Below are 18672 nucleotides of genomic sequence, written 5' to 3' on the forward strand. Positions count from 1 at the left end.
GTGGCATCATTGTCACAAACCTCCTCCAGCACATGTCCTGTAGGTGGCGGTAATGTTTTATTAAGACAATGAAACGAGTTAAGTGGCATACTGTATGGCCAATCACAGTGGAGTGGGCGTGTGCGGAGCGGAAGTGGGTGGAAATGTTTCTTTTAAAGAGGCAAACATAAGGTAGAAGTACAAGTTCGCAACAATGATAGCAATACGACTCTGTCAAAATGTGTGCACTCGATAAGTAAGTATACTGTGGACTTATTGGAGTGTTCTAACGGAAATACTGTACAATATTCCATTTGGACGAAGTGCCATTTTTCCCATTTGTGACGTAAGCATTCTACGCACATGCGCAGAGGTCACATGTGAACGCAAGACGTTCCTAAGAGTTCAAAATGGAGTAACGTTGACGACAAAGGCACGAAGGAATTGTCCAGTCTAGTCATAATACTCTATAGACAGGTCTGGTCAGTCGTGGTTAAGAGCAAACATCTCGGTTCAGCAAGTTACTGCCTCATTCAGCTCACGTCGACTACAGGTAAATGTATTCCTGAAGCTAACCTAGCAAGAAGGATGCTAGCGGCTCAAGCTAGCGGCTAATCAGAACGTCATGTCACATTTGTGATGCAAACACCGAGGCAGTTTTAAGACATTATGTCTCATGTCTGTTTTGTGGTCATAATTACGCTACTGTATTTGACTACGAAGGAAAGCTTTGCTACTACTATTCTGTCTTGTGCATTTTTATAGCAGCGTCGTGACGCTATCGTTAGTTTTGCTAACTGCTAACAATTGCGTCATTTTCTCAACAGATGTTTTGTTCACCCTTTCATGTACTAATAATAGGACTGATGATGCGCAAATTGTTGTATTAATCGTTCAGTCGATATCAGTACATTAATTCCCCACTTGATATGGTTCTCTCATTTATGCTGCGGAACCCGTCTATGTTGCCCCTCCCCCGGACTGGCTGTCGTCGACATAAGCGGTCGTCGATTTAGCAGAAATCGAAACCGATCTGTTTTTTTTTTATGTTTTTTGCAGATGAATATGGAGCCACCAAAGCAAGCAAGTCCAGACTCTGGTTGTCAGGATGTCAATCCAGTGTTTCTTCAACAACTTAGAGAGCTGGATATTCCAGAAGAGGCAGCTAAACAGGTACACCAGTGCTGTCTCGCCCTGCCTCCAAATGACACTTTGTACAGCCAACATATATATCATGCTGAAGTTGGCTTCCGATTCACCAGCTTCCAGTTTGGCACTTAAGGGGAAATTTAAGGTGGAATTGAGGTAAAGTGCAGTGCCAGTATTTGTTCTCATGGTCTGTTTTTTGTAGCACTTCTTATTGTGAAATAATTACCTTTGGCCGATGCTATTGTATTTTTGAAACTTGTATATTATTTGTGAAAATGAAATCATTACCTTTGGCCGCTGCTATTGTATTTTTGAAACTTGTATATTATTTGTGAAAATGCAATAAAAAAGACTATATATATAAGAGACCATATAAGAACCGTGCAAATTTGCTCGCCACTGAATCATGTCCTTCTACTTGTTACCTGTTGTGCTGTCATATTTGTTTGGGTATTGTGGTATTGTAACCTTTTGGTGTCAAATATAGGCCTTAAAATATGTCCCATTGGACCATGAGTTTGAGATCCCTGTCTAGATCCAGCACCAGATCTTATATGGGCTAGATGTTGGAAAAAAAAACACATGAATGTGCCTTTAGTGCATTTTCACAAATCAGAAACTTTGTGGTCTGTAGTTTTCAAACAGCGCCTGGACTGTGCCTGGTCAGCTGAAAAAAAAAACAGCAAAAAAAAAATGAGCCTTTATTGCATTTTCACAAACATAATAAAGGTATTACCAAACAATTGTGGGTGTTAGGCAAATGTTTTCACATGGAGAAGCGTCACAAAAACAGACAAATCAGTGGGCAAACAATCACACTGCATATTGGGTTAATCCACTTTAAATCGAACCGGAGGCTGGCGGAAGCTATCTTGAGTTTGATAAAAAAAAATATGTAACATATGAGTGTTAAGTAGGGTGTGGTTTGGATGATCTGAGTAGGAAGAAGGCCTGATGCTGTATGTTTTGACTGCTAGCGCCCCCATTGCAATGCACAATCATGACAGACAGCACCTTTTTAAAGTCCTGTGTTCAGGCGTGCTCTCTGAACCTTCAAGATTTATTGCTCTTCATCAGATGAGAACCGCAGCAATGACTAATTATGTTTTGTTTTTCTCTCTACTCCAGGCACTCCTGCATACTCGGAATGTTTCTGCTGAGGAGGCGGCCATGTACTACTTCAACAAACTGGAGAATGAGGTGCCCTTACGCTAGCCTTAGTCTCAACAGGTACACATTGTCACATAAGACCCCCTCGAGTTTGTCCAAAGCCAGATTTCAATCTGGCATGTCTGTGCTCTGCAGGAGGAGGGAGATGAGGACCTGATGTTCAAAATGGTGTTTGTGGTCAACATGGACCTTGCTATGGGAGTTGGAAAGGTATGTTCAGCGCTGCTGACGATTTTTCATTCTCAAGACGGCAGCTTTCTTGTATGTTGGTGAACTTGACAAAAACAAACAAAGCCCCACTGTCTGTCAGCATGTACCAAGATTGTACCCAGACTGTACCTGTCACTTCCTGTGCAGGTAGCGGCGCAGGTTGGCCATGCCGCTGTGGGATTGTACCAGACTTTGCAGGAGAAAAACAGCTGGAGGGAGATGGCCTGGAAGTGGGACCACAGTGGGTAAGACCGTCACATCCATCCATGCAATAGGACATGTAGGGGCCCTATGATTTCTGCCTTAACAGAATTTACTGTTAAAGCAGGAATCTTGCAGAAAGTGACATTAGAATGAAAGGCTGTTATTATGAGGATAGGGAACATTCATGTGGGTGAGTGTTCAAACACTAAACCACCTCCTCCAAACTCCGGTGAAAGTTGGTGGAACCTCCTCTTATGGGGCATGAATGGAAGCTAGCGGGCTTAGCTTAGCAAGCTAGTGTGTTGGTTGTGACTCAAGTCGGATGAGTGTATTTTCTAAACATTGTTACACCGCTTTAATGTAAGGAGCGTTTTACAATGCCTGATGATGACGTGCAGATGGATAAAAAGGAGAAACGCGTTTATTCATGCACCCTGCTCGTTGTGGGAGTGCAGCATGAATGAAAGGACAAGGAGCCATTGCTGCAGGAGGCCCGTTACTTGGCACTGCTCGTCTCTCAACTGGTCACCGTCAAGTCACCTTAGCACACAACAATAACACTCCAGGCCTTCAAAATAACAGCACATCCTGTCATGCACCAAAGGGTGTTAGAAAAATAGCTTGCTTTACTGTTGGAATTGTCAATTGGTGTATCGCATCATAAATGTAGGGATTGTATTGTATTCACTAACCCAAAAAGCACACTCATGCTTGTGTGTGTGTAAAATATAAAAAATGAATTCTGAAAAAATGAACTGTTTTCATAGGACCCTAGACATGTGATAGTGAGCTATCGTAATTATTATTATTATTTACACAACTGTCCTTTTTTATGGGAGCAGAGAGAGTGGATTTTGGGCCACTCGTTCATGTATCATGACACTAGAGCTTCTGAAGACTAGGGGTGGGACTCTTTCACCACCTCACAATGCAGCTAGCTAGCAAAGTCCTTGCAGATCTCTAACTCCATTGTCCACTGTTTCCAGTGGCATTCAAAGTGTATATTGCTAATATATCGATTATGGATAACATCATTAAGACACATTGTGGGGCCAAACGTCTCTGGAAGACTGGTAGAAAATGTTGTAAATGTAAAGTGCCTAGCCACTAGCTGACATCATGGAAATTTTGTGCACGTTTGTTGGTGTTGATAACACAGTCATTGTGTTGATGCAGAGCCAAGAAGATTGTGCTCCAAGGTACCAATGTGGCTCATCTGTTGGAGCTCCAGGCCTTGGCCATGAGCCTCAGTCTACCCACTTACCTGGTCCAGGATGCAGGGCTTACTCAGGTGAGTACAGAGAACCATAACATCTCTCCTTCTGCCTTTACAGTATTGGTAAAATGCCTTTTTATAGTAAAACCAACACATGAAATGAGTAGTTTCCTACTAGACTATACTGACCTGTCTTTTTGGTAGGTGGAGTCTGGTTCCCGCACTGTCCTGGCTATAATGGGTGAGGAGGAAATGGTGAACAATGTGACTGGGAGTCTGAAGCTGCTGTGATGTTCTCCAGACCAAAGCAGGGAATGGATGTGTGATGCCTGACTGCGACAAGTAGAGGGCAGAATTTCCCAAAGAAAGCAAGACGCTAGCAGTAGAACCACCTTTTTAAAGTTACACGAAAGTCATCTACCCCAAACCTCACGTCACTTTCTTTACCCATGGAAGTGGTCTTCAAACATGAACATTTCCATCTGATCATTCTGTGCAGGGTGTGATTGGCTTAAAAATCAGTCTGGTAGTTATAGATTGGCTGGGATGGGAGTTAGGATTTTTCAAGGATCAAATTTGTTGTCATTGTCTGAATGCCGCTTTGAAAAGTTGTAAACGTTGGGCTACAACTATGGACAATTTTGAAAGGATAAGTTGGACTAGTCATTCGATTATTTAATTAGGACACATGTAGACAGTTAATTGAACATGGCTGCATGTCAGGCTACTTCCAACATAGAAATTCAAGAATAGTCTCAAGGTGGTGATGGAAAAAAGCAAAGGCGCCTGCATTGTAACTACTTAGCTGTTCTTCACATGCTCGAGCAATGCCGAGGGGCCCTCCGTGTTTTCCCACTACTACATTTTGCATCGCTTTGGTGTTTCTCATCTCCATCTTGCTGCGCTCTCGTCTTCCGTTGGCGGTGGGTTTTGCACTTGGATATGTCGCTGCTCTCCGGTGAAACCATCTTAATTCAATTTAGTGTAGGATAATTGTCACGAACAACCCATCCACTAAATTAGTCATCTCCTAGGGGACTAGTGGTTACAGCCTAGCTACGTGTGTGCATAGTTTCCCATTCCTTACTGCTTTGTACACTTAATTATTCCTCTTATTTTCAACCGACACCTTACTGCTTTGTACACGATTCCTTTTATTTTCTATTTGAAAAAGAAAATGTTACTACTGATGCAAACATTGTTATGTTGAGTAGGGCTGCATCTAATTAATTAAATAATGATTAATCTGGGTTATTTTCGATAGATCTGATTTTTTTTTTTACACTTAATTTTCCAGACAGAAGATTTGAACTTACAAGTAAGTTCAGAAACCGTTTGAATATGATGTTAAAATAATGTTACAGAATAAGAATGTAAACGTTTGACAAATAGCCTCAATAAAATGTACACAAATACAATCATGATCATATTCTTAGTTTGAAGCGTTTTGGTGAATGGAGTAATTGGTTAAGCCATTGATGGACCAAAAGTAGTTGGGTGTACCACTGGAGCCAGGGTCTGGGTGAGACTGGGCCGCTTCAGGTTTTAAAATTTTTTTTTATTAAATCAGAAAAAAATAAGTAAACGGTCTTCGATGCTTTTGCTTCTGCTATACACTACACTTTTTCAGTGCTTTGGTTCCGGTTTTCCACAAGAAAAAAAAATTATAAAACATTCCACTGTTCTCATATATCTTAATTTTTTATTTACTACACAAAATAAGACAACAATAAAAATAAATCAGTAATAAATAAAATAATAAAACAGCAAACCTTTAACATGAACATTAGTGAAACTTCACCATTTTACCCAATTAGCAAGTTAGCATCGTTACATCTGGGAGCAGCGTCGTAACTTGCAAAATCGCGTCAATTTTATCCGGTGTGCACACAGCTTTAAGCTGTCATTTCTGGTACCATGATACCATACAGCATCCATACTAAACTCGCACAGGCTGCACTAACATTAAACTTTCATATCAAGGTGGGGGCCTCAAACCCACCCCTGGTGTACAACATATCAGAAAAGAGAAAAATACCCATCACTGTTTTCCGGCATCAAAACTGGTGTGTTAATATCTGCTTTTGGCTGAAACACAAAGATAATGGGTCTGCTTTCATGGATGACTAAGGAGATTTGAGGGGCGAAAAGCATATTTGCATATTTAAATCAGAAAACAGTTACTAAAATATGATGGATTAACCATGGATTAATTGTTGCAGCTCTACTGTTGAGTATTTGATGTTTTATTGCATGTATTGGTCTGGGGTGTCCAAACTTTTCCCACCCAAGATCTCATACAAAACAATCCTGTTTGCTGCTAATTATCAAGTTAAACAAAACAAAGGAGTGGTTTATGAAAAGAAACATACTGCAAAACCCAAATAGCCTCCTGGTTGGACTTTGGACACCCCTGCTGTAAATATGGTTTGCATTTAATCAAGTTGCCACATCTTTCAGTATAGATGAGTGTAATGATGTGTATGTTACTCATGTGTAGTAATGATCCTGACGGGATATTGGTAGACATAAATATTGTCTTGTCCTGCTATTTGTGAAATGATTGACTTGCTAAGTGTACTTTTTTGCAGATGACACATATGCATGTATGACATGTATACTTAATATTCAGCAGAAAGTCATCACAGCTTAATTATATATACATCCTAACAAATGTATGCTGTATTTCCGACTTGACATTAAATCTCCATGGAGGACGGATGGTGTAGCGTGAACATTCAATTCACCTTTAAAACAAGAAATGGGCCAATATTTTCTGTATTCTGACACCAAAAGGTCATTTTTGTATGCAAAACTGAGTTACAATAGAGTGGGAATAACATGTCAGTAATACGCAGATAAAAAGTATTGTATGCCCCTCATTGCCTCAGATAATTAAAATACCAGTTTATTTAATGGGAAAAATATTTCACAATATTTAACTACCGGTAATTATGTTCTCTCTCTTGTGTGTGCGACTTAATGAATTTATTTTAGCTTTCACAACCACCCATTAAAGTCTGTGGGCGGGACCAAGGCGAATCTCGTCCAATGATTGCGTCGGTCTTGAAGCCTGGAAGTCGGAGATATTTTAAACCTTGCGGAGTATTTGGAAGCTGGGACCGCTGACCCAGAGCACATAGGAGTAATTATAGCAGTGATTATAAATATACTGTACAAAGCATCGGAGAAAAACAAATCAGCCAAATATGCTTTTTATGCATGTAATCCAAAAAAGACCTAACATTTGCTGAAAATAAGGCAACTAATAGGCCAATGAAACACCATAACCACGATAAATAGGGTCACCCTGTGTATCAAGATATGCATGTTCACTGACTCTGCATCGATCCATTTGAAACCGACCTGTTTTAACCAATCAGGGCTTAGGATCCGCCCACAGACTTTGACGGGTCACTTGACAGATAAAATTAATTCATAAAGGTGTAAACACGTTTGTGAAGTAACTAAATAGCGAAATAATTGAATACATGATTAAATAATTATCTTTCTTAAATAGTGAAATATTTTACATTAAATGAGCTGGCATTTTAATTATTTAATGACACATCAAAAGACACTTTCAATGACATTTAAGTCGTTATATAATTTATACATTTTTTTATTTAAATATTTTTTCATTCTGTCCGTTTCGTTCTATTTGGCCCTCCATGTTATGGAAGAAAGTTTGTTTTTAACTTAATCAAAGCAATCCTTCACAATATATTTGAGTGCCTTAGTGTATCCACACTTAAGTACTGTATGGCAAATGCAGTGCACTGCCAGTACCCGGATGTTTCACTCAAAATGGCGGGTGCCCAGTTTCAATAAAAACGAGAGAATCCGGTAAATAATGTGGTGGTTTCCAGTGTGTGCAACGACAATCTGTATTTCAATTAACGCATTTTTGTACTCACACGACAGTGTGTATTGATATGTACACTGTGTACTTCGTTCCCGAAGACACACATTTTGACAGACCGTCCCAAATCTATTACACTTACCGGAAATGACGAATGCAATATTTACTCGCCTCTTCGCTCCTTTTCAATTGTGATTGTGACTATTTCCGTTCCGCTACGTTTCCAAGATGGCGACTATTGACTAGGTTCCGTCGCTGCCCTTACCATTTGGGGCGTGTTGAGTGCAGTATCCGGGTACTGACCGCGCACTGTCTTCTGACGTACTTCAGCATGAATGCACATTTTTTTTGTGGAAGTGCGCCAATTGAAACACAGCCCTTTAGCTAGAACCATTACTGTCCAGACACGTTACGTACGCAGTATGCTCAATAAAGTGTACTGGGTGAAGTAGTCCATTTTGAGCCACAGGTATATATTCCTTACTGGGAAAACGGCGCCATTTACGATTGTCATAAGTGTCCCACGCCATTAGTTCCAAGTGGACACGTCCCTCCTTCGTTCACCTGACATACAGGTAGGTGGGGCTGGCCCAATGGGCTAACCCTGCCTCTGCTGTCCCTGGAAATGGACCCAAGAGACCCCGTGTATCTAAAGCTCCCTCCAAAGCAGATAGAACGCATAATAAAATAGAAATAATAATCCCACTAAGGTCGGGAATAAAATGAAATCCGTTTGGGTATGACTTTAATGCTAAGAATTTTCCGAGATCCTCAGTTCGTTATCCAGCCAAAACAGCTACTCCTGTAACGTGCCGTCAGCGGTACACTCTAGTATATGAGAGATGAGATTTTTCTCGTCTCTCTTCACAGCAAAGCCACACCTCTTGTGGTTCGAGGAGTGGAAAAACGCTGGACTCCTGCAGCCAATCACATACACGCATGTCCGCATTCACGATGATTGACAAGCGAGTAGCTAATCACCGAAAAGAGTTTATGCGCCGCCCAATACAGAGCCCCTGCACCGTCGCCGGGGAAACCCCATGGCGTGGTTGTGTGTCAGTTTCGCTTGGACCCGCGGTGGATGCCGGCGAGGGGGGAGGGGGGATGGGCGCCTCTTGAATGCAAAGATCCGACACAGAAGCAGAGCCCTGTTTCATATACAGCACTATACCTATACACAAACACACATAAATACATTATACTTTTAAATAAATCCGCCATTTCACCTGGAATCTACCGGAGGCACCAAATGGATGTAGTGCACCTGGAAACGACGGGGGATGTAACTTTCCCTTCATTTCTGGGAGGCGCTGATAAGTTTGTTTGCCACCCCTGGAGAGGGAGCTACTTTTAGGGCAAGGAATCCAGGAGACACCGAGGCCGGCGGACGGGCCTACTGGTTGGATTAGATTTGATGTTGGGATACTCCAAGGGATTCCATGTCTTCATCTCGCTCGTACAAGTTTGTAATGCATCTTTAGGTGAGTGTTATTAAATGTTATGTTGTGTAAGACAGTAACAAGCATTTTATCATGTTTTCCGTCAATCCAGCCAAGCTAGGAGGCTAGCTAAGTTAGCTAGGCAACTATTTAGCATTCACTCAAGTTTATTAAAAGTAGTTGGACAGGGCCCACTGTCCTCCTTATTCTATGTTGTGTTGATGACCTGAATGTCCCTCGAACATGTCCCCCTAACATTAGTCCACCATTTTCCTGCTTTCTGTCTGGACTTGGAGGCTTCGTGATTAGCTCCTCGTGTTGTTTTTAGAGTGATGTTACACGTATTGTATGTGTCGTGAACGCCCAAATATTGTATATTTTTTACGAGTATGCCATCGATGTTATTTGCAAAGCTTTTAAGCGTCTCAATGTTAGCATTTACCATGTAGTGGTCGATTTAGTCACAAGTCAAGCAAGACCCAATCACACTTAACTTTACCTAATGTCCGAAATTTAACTCACTAAACCTTTAGTCGTGTTTTCCAAATGTAACTTGGGTCTCCAGTTGTGATTCAAATGAAGGTTTGCAGTCAAAACAGAAGCAGCAATAAATTGTAGCTTTATTACGTTGTCTTTTTTGGGCTTAAACCGTGAAATCAAGTAGCTGCACATATAGCAAAAATAGCATCTAGTTTCCTGTAAAACATCCACGATGCTAGCATGAACGTGTCTAGCTTTAGCTAAGCGGCCAGCTGTTGTTGTAGTTAGCTTACATGCTAGCTAGATGTATGCTTAATGTCTGGGTGTTGTAGCGGAATTCCTAATTGAGTCTGTCTTTGTCGTGTTGTAACATTTATCTGGAACTTGGCTGGGGCGTGTGAAAGCTGGGCTGTGTTTTCTCTAGTTGTCTTTTTTTTTCTTCCGTGGGCAGTCTGCTAACAGATCCGCTTGTTTGGTGACTTGATGTTCTCCTCCCCCACCGACCAACCCCCAGCTTCGGTGGCGGTCAGGAGAAATGGTTGGTATTTTGGAGGGGAGCTCTTGTTTCCTTTTTTAGCCTCACTTTGATATTCAATGTGCGAGTAGCATCGCTGAAGTGGAATGTTCCCAACACAGCCTCGTCAGAGTTGCTTCCTACGTGGATGCACTGCCTTCATGAGAACATCGACTTCTTTAGAACAGTCGAGGTGATTTCCTGATACAAAACGAGGTCTTACGTGTTGCAGTGTGTTATGTCTGCGCAGTGCATAAACACAATTCACCTGTTTTTCTTTTGGTTTTCAATGTTAGCGCAATCCCAAGTATATCCAGCTAGCCCCAAAATTTAGTTTTGTCTTAAGTTGTGTGCTCTTGAAAGTGGGAGTCCTTCCAAACAAGATCATATTTGTTCAGTGTACCATATGACTGCAACGTGACTATGGCATTAGGTTGCGTGGTGGGGTCTAATTTGCATACAGTATTTGGCCATGGCATTGAATATGTAGATACTGGATCGAACCCTGGTAGGGTGCAGGGCTGGTCCGCCCATGACTGGTGTGTCCAAAGTGCGGCACGTAGCTTGTTTTTTTAATTGGTCCACGGCACATTGCAGACAGAAAATTAAGTTCGAAAAGTTTGGACACTATGAGGTGTCTTAGGAAGCGGAGTTCTGCTGCCATGTACTATATGGAGTTGTAATGACAAGCTACATTGATAGACAGTCCCAATGTGTTTGTGAGCAAGGGCTAACAGGCACTAACAGGAACTAAGAAAAAGAAGTGGTAAATCATTCTGCAGCTGTCCAAATGTAATTGTGGAAGATATGACACATAAATGAATCGTGTGACTGCTGTGATCAGTAACATGGACAGTGGCATATTATATGGCATGCTGTGGCATTTTGTGTATTGTTTCAATTGAGATGGAATTCTAACCTGGGAAAGGTATTTGGACTGTGTTGTTAAGCAGTGAAACGTGTTTTGTATGTGCATCAGATGAAAGGATAATGCATATATACATGTGGTACAGTGATTGAGATGGTCCTTTCTCTCCAAACATGGGCCTCCTGAAACATTGGAGATGTAAGGAATGTGCAGACACACAAACCTAGCCTGGCCCACTTTTTCTCTTGACAAAGGAAATGCTGTTTGACTCCTATTTCACACTGCTGACAAGAAAACCAACTTTTCACTTACTTGTTTGTACTAATTGGAGCTTTGGGTGGAATTGGTGTTTATGACATGTCGTTGTATTTCACATGTATTTTTTTTGTGTGTAGTCATTAAAGGAAGTTAAGTTAGGGATTTAGTGGCCTTGTTTAAACATCCTGAGGGTGTATTTACGTTTGTACTGTGGTGGACTTGGGTGCGATTCTTCCTCCCTCTCCTGGCACCACCCTCACAATGTTCACATGCACCAAAACAGTCAAATTCACAAAAAAAATCCTTTTTACACGTGTGTGAAGTACAGTGACCATGCACTTATAAGATAAATACTGTGTGCCTCCTGAATGCTAGCTGGGCATTGTGGTCATTTCAGTTCATTTAGCCTTGTGGTTGGGGGAAGAGAATGAGACATGCTAATAGCTGTCATATGGACAGTTTTTCTACTTATATGTGTGGTAGGTAAGGTGTACATGTGTTTAAATGACGTTTACTTTGGTTCTTGTGGTTAGACTCATCCTCAAACTAAGACAAAAACGAGCATTGTAGTGGATTGTTGACAGTTGACAGTGAAAATTTACACCAACATTTTGCCCCAGTTTACATGTGTTTTCCACATAGCGTATAATGCAAGCCATGTAGCTCGTTCGGCACTCAAAAAACACAACGTATTTTTACAGTTTTACATGCACAAAACAATTCTTAGTTTATATAAATAATGATTGAAAGGGACATATGAACATTTAGTTTTACCTTAACTGAGGACGTAATGAGTTCCCAAAGACACCATGTGACAATTCAGTTCAGCAGTGTTTCTTTCATGAGAAACAACTCATGGCAAAAATGAAGGTGGTTTCCCTGTAGTGCCTCGCTGCCACCTTGTGTCTTTGACAACACTGGCATCAAAAATCATGTCTTCAATGAAGGTAAAAGTAACTGTAAATGTAAATTTTAAGCATCCAGAAACCGTTTGTTCAGCAATTATAACCATGGACAGTGTGCGATGGCACTAAAAGGTTTGGCTGAAATTCTGAAAGAAAATGAATGTTAGGCGCAGTGCAACAATTGCAACGGCATCATATCATGCAAAGGAGGGTGCAGCACTAATACGATTAAACACCTCTGGAATCAAAGTACAGAGCGTCCTGTTTTTTTCTTCCAACCAGTCAGGTAAGTAAAACAATAAATCATGTTGATCTTATCCCAACATTGAAGCAGCAAACAAATTACAGTAAATTGCAAATACAGTGTCCAACTGAAATATCTAGCTAATATAAGGCTCTGTACTTTTTCATAGACAAATGCCCTAATGTTAACACTAGCTTTAGCCAGGATGTTGACCACAGCCTGGGTGTTACTCCCATCACCGTACATGTTTGATATTCTGCACGTAGGTCAGTAGGAACTCTGTAACACAGTTAAGTTGTATATTCTGCATCATAAGCCACTCTCCAGCACATACAAATACAGGATTAAACCATGCAAAACTTCATTACCCTACATCTGAAAAGAATCGGAATCTAGAATTGTTAGTAACCAGAATGAAACTCAGAACTGGAATCACTCAAAATTTAACGATTAGAATTTTTGAAATGAACGGATTCATTTAATTTACTTTTTTTCTTATGGGAAACATGACTTCAGTTAGTTGGTTTTGGTTAGAGCTGGACCTTCTGGAAGGAATTAGTGGTGCTAACCAAGGTCACATAAAAGTGTTTTCTTTTGAAGTGTTCTGACATATTGTTATTAAATAGCCAGCTTTTTATTGTATCATATGTTGTACAAATATTTACTTCACCTTCTGAAGCTTTAATTTGTTTCCTGTAAACATCCATTCTGCCTCTGGCTTCCTATTCTCCTCTTGTTAAATAATGTTATTACAAGTGGCGCCATCACCCTCCATGGAGACTGGCCTACTTCAATGATAATTAAAGAAAGTGTGTGCATGCAAGAAGAGGGGATGGATATATGTATTGTCCATGTAAACACTGACGGAGCACTGCACCAATTACGTTTGTTTTCTTGTGCCCTTTCATCCAGCTTTGTTGTTTGGGCTATAACAGTGCGTGTAATATGTTATTTTGATACATAATCTTTCGTTCAGTGCAGAGACATGGTACACGTTAAAAATGAGGGACAGGAAGTAGGCATGTCCCTTTTTGGCATCAGAGGTGATCCGATACTTTGACAATGTTACTGATGATGGAAATTAAAATGTTTACAGCATGTAACTAAACGCAGTAATACATTTTTTAAATTATTTAATTAATTGTAGAATTTGTTAGTATTGTTGTAAATCCTGTAAAATAAAACTCAAAGAACAAAAGGTCAGCTTCACTTTAATATTTGAGAAAAATAGTCCAATGACACATGGATGTGGTGCAGTATTGTAAAATTAGAGTAATGCCAACATTAGAACTCCATATATCCGTCGTGAAATTAAGAGCCGTCGACTTTTGTTTTAAATTACGTTCGATGTTGACCTGCACTTTCCGACAACTGTGATAAGGCAGTGTTCTGATGGCAGAAAGTAGCGTGAATCCATACATTCAAAAAACGGTAAAACCACCATAGAGTGAGACTCTCTATCTGAGACAGTAACTTGGCTTACCTTTTCAGTGAGCAGCTTTGCCCTTTCATTCTTATCTATATTTGTCTTTCCTCCAAAAGTCCAGTTTGTTGCTTTGGTATAGGGAGCTTTTTCTTCTGTGGCCTCGTTAACTGCTTCATACTCTGATTAATGTGTGGTCTTTAGATGGCGGATTCAATTTGTTGTATTGAATGCAGCTCTGCCAGTACCACCTTTTGACATTGTTATTTTGCAGATATTGTAAGGGGCTGTAGGACTAATTTCATTTGCAACGCAGACTTTGTCATCTTTGTTTACTTCCTGTTCTGCTGGATGGTGTGGTCTGATCTTCCATCAATATGCAGTCAAGAAAAAGGGTAAAAGAGTGTGAAGCATTACTTTATTTGTTGTAAACTAGGGTTGGGTGGTGATTTGATAAGAAAATGACTTATACAGTATTAGGGCTGGGTGATATGGACCAAAACTCATATCCCAATATATTTAGGTGGAATATCGATATTACAATATATGGTTGATGCTGTCTTTGAAGACCTTTCATGCGTCTTTTTCGCTGTTCACCCCCGCGATGCAGCCTCTCCACCTCCATATTTTTGCAGAGATATGTACGAGGTTGCAGAGGTATGACGTAGCGCAGGGATGCTAACAGCTGCTAACAGCTGCTCCAGAGTGTCAACAATGGTGCAAGCAGCAAGCTACAAACGTAATGAGATGAACATCATAGCTGCACACTTTCTTATGGTGCCGCTATGGTTGAAATGGCGATAAACACCGGCGAAGGTTGGCGGAACCTCGGAGAGTGGCTTAGTTAACTTAGTTTAGCATGCTAGTGTGGTTGCACACTAGCGTGGGAAAGATGAGCATATCGTCACCCCTTTCATATTTTTTTAAAGGCTTTTCACAATGTGGGATGAGGTTTTTAATTGAAGACATTCTTGCACCCTCATTGTACAGACATACAACGCACAGAGGACATACTACCGGCCTTCACAATAAAAGTGCTGTGCTAAAAAAAAGTGTCTAAAAACGAGTGTCAAAACGAGTGTCATAAAAACTATCTACATATGCATTTGGAATTGCGTTAGTAGTCCTGCACAGCACTGCACGTCTTTGTCCACCTGGATCTCCATGTCCACGCCAAATGCCTCACCTTTTTGGCCGCTATTAGGCACACGTGTCCCTCACTTTTAATATGTATCGAATTGGAAATTGGTATGCTTCTGTACCAAACCCAAGATTCCATACCGAAAAATCAGAATATGAAGGCTGCGCTCCAGCCAATTAAGGAACTCAATCTCTAATGAAGTGCTCAATGAAGTGTTTCAACCCGACATTATACATCACCATCAGAAGCTTGCGTTTTTTTGTTCTAGCTAATACATTTTTGCCATACCATGGGAGTTTTGTTTGGTTGTTTGAGGAAGCCACAGGTTTGTTTCTTTGCTTCCGTGATCTTGCGAAAATCCAGTTTTTATTTGTTTTGTGTTTTATGATACTACTGGTCCTCGGAATATTGTGTATATATAGAATACATTGATTTCATTCTGCAGGAAGGGCATCCGAAATTTAAAGTACTCAAGCCAAAAATCACTATGCAGATCACTAAGATCCGCTGTGGCGACTCCATAACCAGGAAAAAGCCGAAGGAAACAAATTAATTTGATATATTATTAGTGCTGTTTCTGTTTGTATTTGTATTAATTGGAGAAGTTACCTGCCAGCAGTTTTTCATTTTCCAAATCATAAAAGCTGTTTAAAGGAGTCAATACAAGAAGTGTGTTACAATGTTTGTTATTGATGATGGTTATTATATGATGCTGATTTTGGTCAGTGTATGCTTGTCTTGTTTTGGCAGCTGTATAAAAGGCAAATGTATTTGGATTTCAGTTGAAGATGTGGCACTCCTGCATGAAGCTGTAGCTCTGCAGCTGCTGTGGGTTGTTGTCTTCCTGCACAATGGGCGTAAAAGCAGTCACAATGACGCTGGTCTCATCTCACCATTTTATTGGTGCAACAGCTGTGGAGTTCATCCAATAGAGCGTGGCGATGCTTCCCAGCTTGAGAGGTGGGGGGACGAGTTGTGCAGAAGGTAAGGTTGTGCTGGTTGATGCTATTTTGTGTTGTGAAGCGCACCTTCTTGGGAGAGTAACATGAGGGTTACAAAAACAAGGCTGGGGGCGTGTGTGGGAACCATGGATATCAAGCGCTCACTCTTATTTTGACCCTTTTTTTCATTTAATTTTTGTTCTGTTGCATTGTCATGCTGTTGGTGTTTCATAACGCCTTGGTGTGGTATGCAGTGTTTCTCACACTTCTGGAGGTTAAGGTGCTGTCTGCCTTGCTTTAGGAACTGCATGGGGCGTATTTTTCCTCAAGCATATCCTCTGACTGCTCTGCCATTGCAAGCCATGCCCAACGTAACACACACACATTTTATGTTTGTTGTCAGCTAGTGATTTGAGATTTGGCTAAGTTTAGCTACTACCTTTTAGCTATTTTAGAATGTATAAAAAATTGAACTATAAGATGAATGAAATGCTGTCATCGTGAGGAGAATGAATTGTGTGTGGAAGTATTTACTCGGCAGACTCTTCAATCGTGGCACAAAATCATTTATAAACACTGAACGATCCCCGTCCGACCTAAACAGGTGGAAATGGTGCTAAACGTCCATGAAAGTTGGCTGAATCTCCTCTTACAGAGCATCAATAGCAGCTAGCTGGGGTTAGATTGTGTGGTTGTGTGTGTTTTCACCACGTTGTGTTTTACGGCTTTAATGTAAGGAAGGTTTTAGAGTGCACCAGGTGCAGGCTCAGAGTGGAAAAATACACGCTAAGCATTTAGCTCGTCTTAGCCTTAAATACACATTCTTAAGGTTTGTAGCGTTTTATACAAGACTCTCCTGAATTTATATTTTATATCGTTTTATTCGTCATATGGTGATACACCCCCCCCTAATTGATTACTCGATTAATCCAAAAAACAAGCTTCATGTCAAACTACTCAGAAAATAGTTAGTTGAAGCACCATTGAATGGGCAAATCTGAGCTTTGTGGTTTGTGTCATAAGAAACGTGTGTCATGATCATGTTTTTAACTTTAATGATAGAACATGAAGTTATTGACTTGTGGGTATTTGTTTCATTTACATAGACATGCGTGATTTTATGATATTCATGATATTACCTGGTCTCTATGTAAGTGAATGTTGATGTTAGAGATAATGTATAGGCCACTGTGTAACTAATATTTCACAATATTGATGAACAAATACATTATAATGCTCAACCGAGTTGTGATTGGTGAGCATGAGGTGTGCTATGATGCCATCTACTGTACCGAGTTGTCAAAAACACAGACATTCCCATTATAATGTGTATGTGAGTGAGTGTGAACAGTTCATGGCAACTTCAACTCTTTTGAAGTTTATTTTGCCAACCTTAAAGGAAAACTGCACCTTTTTTTTTGAATTTTGCCCATCATTCACAATCCTGACGAGAAACCATATTTTTCCCCTTTTTTGTGCTTTCTAACAACAGAAAACAAGTTGGTGAGCTAGCTAACAATGCATGTCATGGGACCTATCCATTTTGATGTTAAAGCCCTAACACAAAAAAACTCAAACGCCTGGCTAGCTGTCTCAGCGTCACCCACAGACAGTAGGGGATAAGAGGGTCACAATTTCGCTACCAAGACTCAAGATGCTCGTTTGCTGTCAACACTTTTTACCTAAGTACTGGAACACAAGTCTTGTGCTGGAAGACATCGGCATCCCAATAAGAGCGGCCATAGTAAGTGTTGCTGTAAGCTCCTGCTCTATGTGAAATCAATGTGCCTAGGAATTAAGTTTTGGTAATCATCCAAATACGGCAAGATACTGTAAGTATTACATGTTATCATCAGTGAACTTGTTAAGGCATGATCACAGCATGTATATCATGTCAAAATAGGTACCTCCCAATTACGTGCATTGTTAGCTAGCTCATATTAACTTGTTTTCTCTCATTAGAATGCACAGTAAAGGGAAAAATGTGTTCTTGGTTCATGACATGTTGGACAAGGATTGTGGATGATGGGCAAAATTCCAAATAAGTGCAGTTTTCCTTTAACATGCCAACATTTCCAGGCTTGCTCACACTTTTTCGTCTTTCAACTGTGGCAGCAACCACACCTCCTTTCTCCATATGCACCCATCTTATTCATGCCAAAGTGCATTCAAGATCCCCAGAATTCCAAACATGAACATTCCCCTCCAATATAATGGGAGGGCAAAAATGGGAATATTCTATTTTGTCCTCCCATGACGCCACACACACCAGTTTTGCCGTTCTGCTGCAATAGGTAACTGGACAGTTGCTAACCTATTTGCCCTGAAACGGATGATTGATTTTTGTGTCACACTGGCCCTGCTGTCGACAGCTGTCACACCCACACCTCACATGCCTTTGTTTTCCATTGTCTGTCTCATTCCTTTCTAAGGCAACTGGGCATTGTTGTGTTAATAGCAGACCAAACTGCGCTCTCACGACACTCAAATCAGCACAGAGCTGCCAACTTTTAGTGTTTGCAATGCAGGAGAGTGTAACACACCAGAAACGTTATAATACGTATTTTGATGCTAAATCCCTCATAAACAACCTAAACACCAACAATGTTAATTTGCATAATGGACTTGTATAATAACCAAGCTACAGAGATATTGTTATTGTAGCAACA

At 40.6% G+C, this 18672-nt stretch overlaps 2 protein-coding genes across 5 annotated transcripts in view; both read left to right on the forward strand.

Annotated features, from left to right (window-relative positions):
- The first annotated feature begins 332 nt into the window (after positions 1–332).
- On the forward strand, positions 333–6684 carry si:dkey-19e4.5 (UBA_like_SF and PTH2 domain-containing protein). The gene is made up of 7 exons (XM_058054227.1): positions 333–532; positions 1039–1152; positions 2257–2328; positions 2434–2508; positions 2656–2753; positions 3889–4003; positions 4133–6684. The coding sequence occupies exons 2-7, from the start codon at positions 1039–1041 to the stop codon at positions 4217–4219; spliced, it is 561 nt and encodes a 186-aa protein (XP_057910210.1). The 5' UTR covers positions 333–532; the 3' UTR covers positions 4220–6684.
- Positions 6685–8852: 2168 nt separating this feature from the next.
- setd5 (SET domain containing 5) overlaps positions 8853–18672 on the forward strand; it is a 36819-nt gene continuing 26999 nt past the window's right edge. For all 4 annotated transcript variants that reach the window (XM_058054987.1, XM_058054991.1, XM_058054988.1 and 1 more), the window contains exon 1: positions 8853–9271. The gene's annotated coding sequence lies outside the window, so the exon portion shown is untranslated. The remainder of the gene's footprint in view (positions 9272–18672) is intronic.

This window comes from Doryrhamphus excisus, chromosome 18, assembly GCF_030265055.1.
Source record: "Doryrhamphus excisus isolate RoL2022-K1 chromosome 18, RoL_Dexc_1.0, whole genome shotgun sequence".
In the NCBI taxonomy this organism is placed as follows: Eukaryota; Metazoa; Chordata; class Actinopteri; order Syngnathiformes; family Syngnathidae; genus Doryrhamphus; species Doryrhamphus excisus.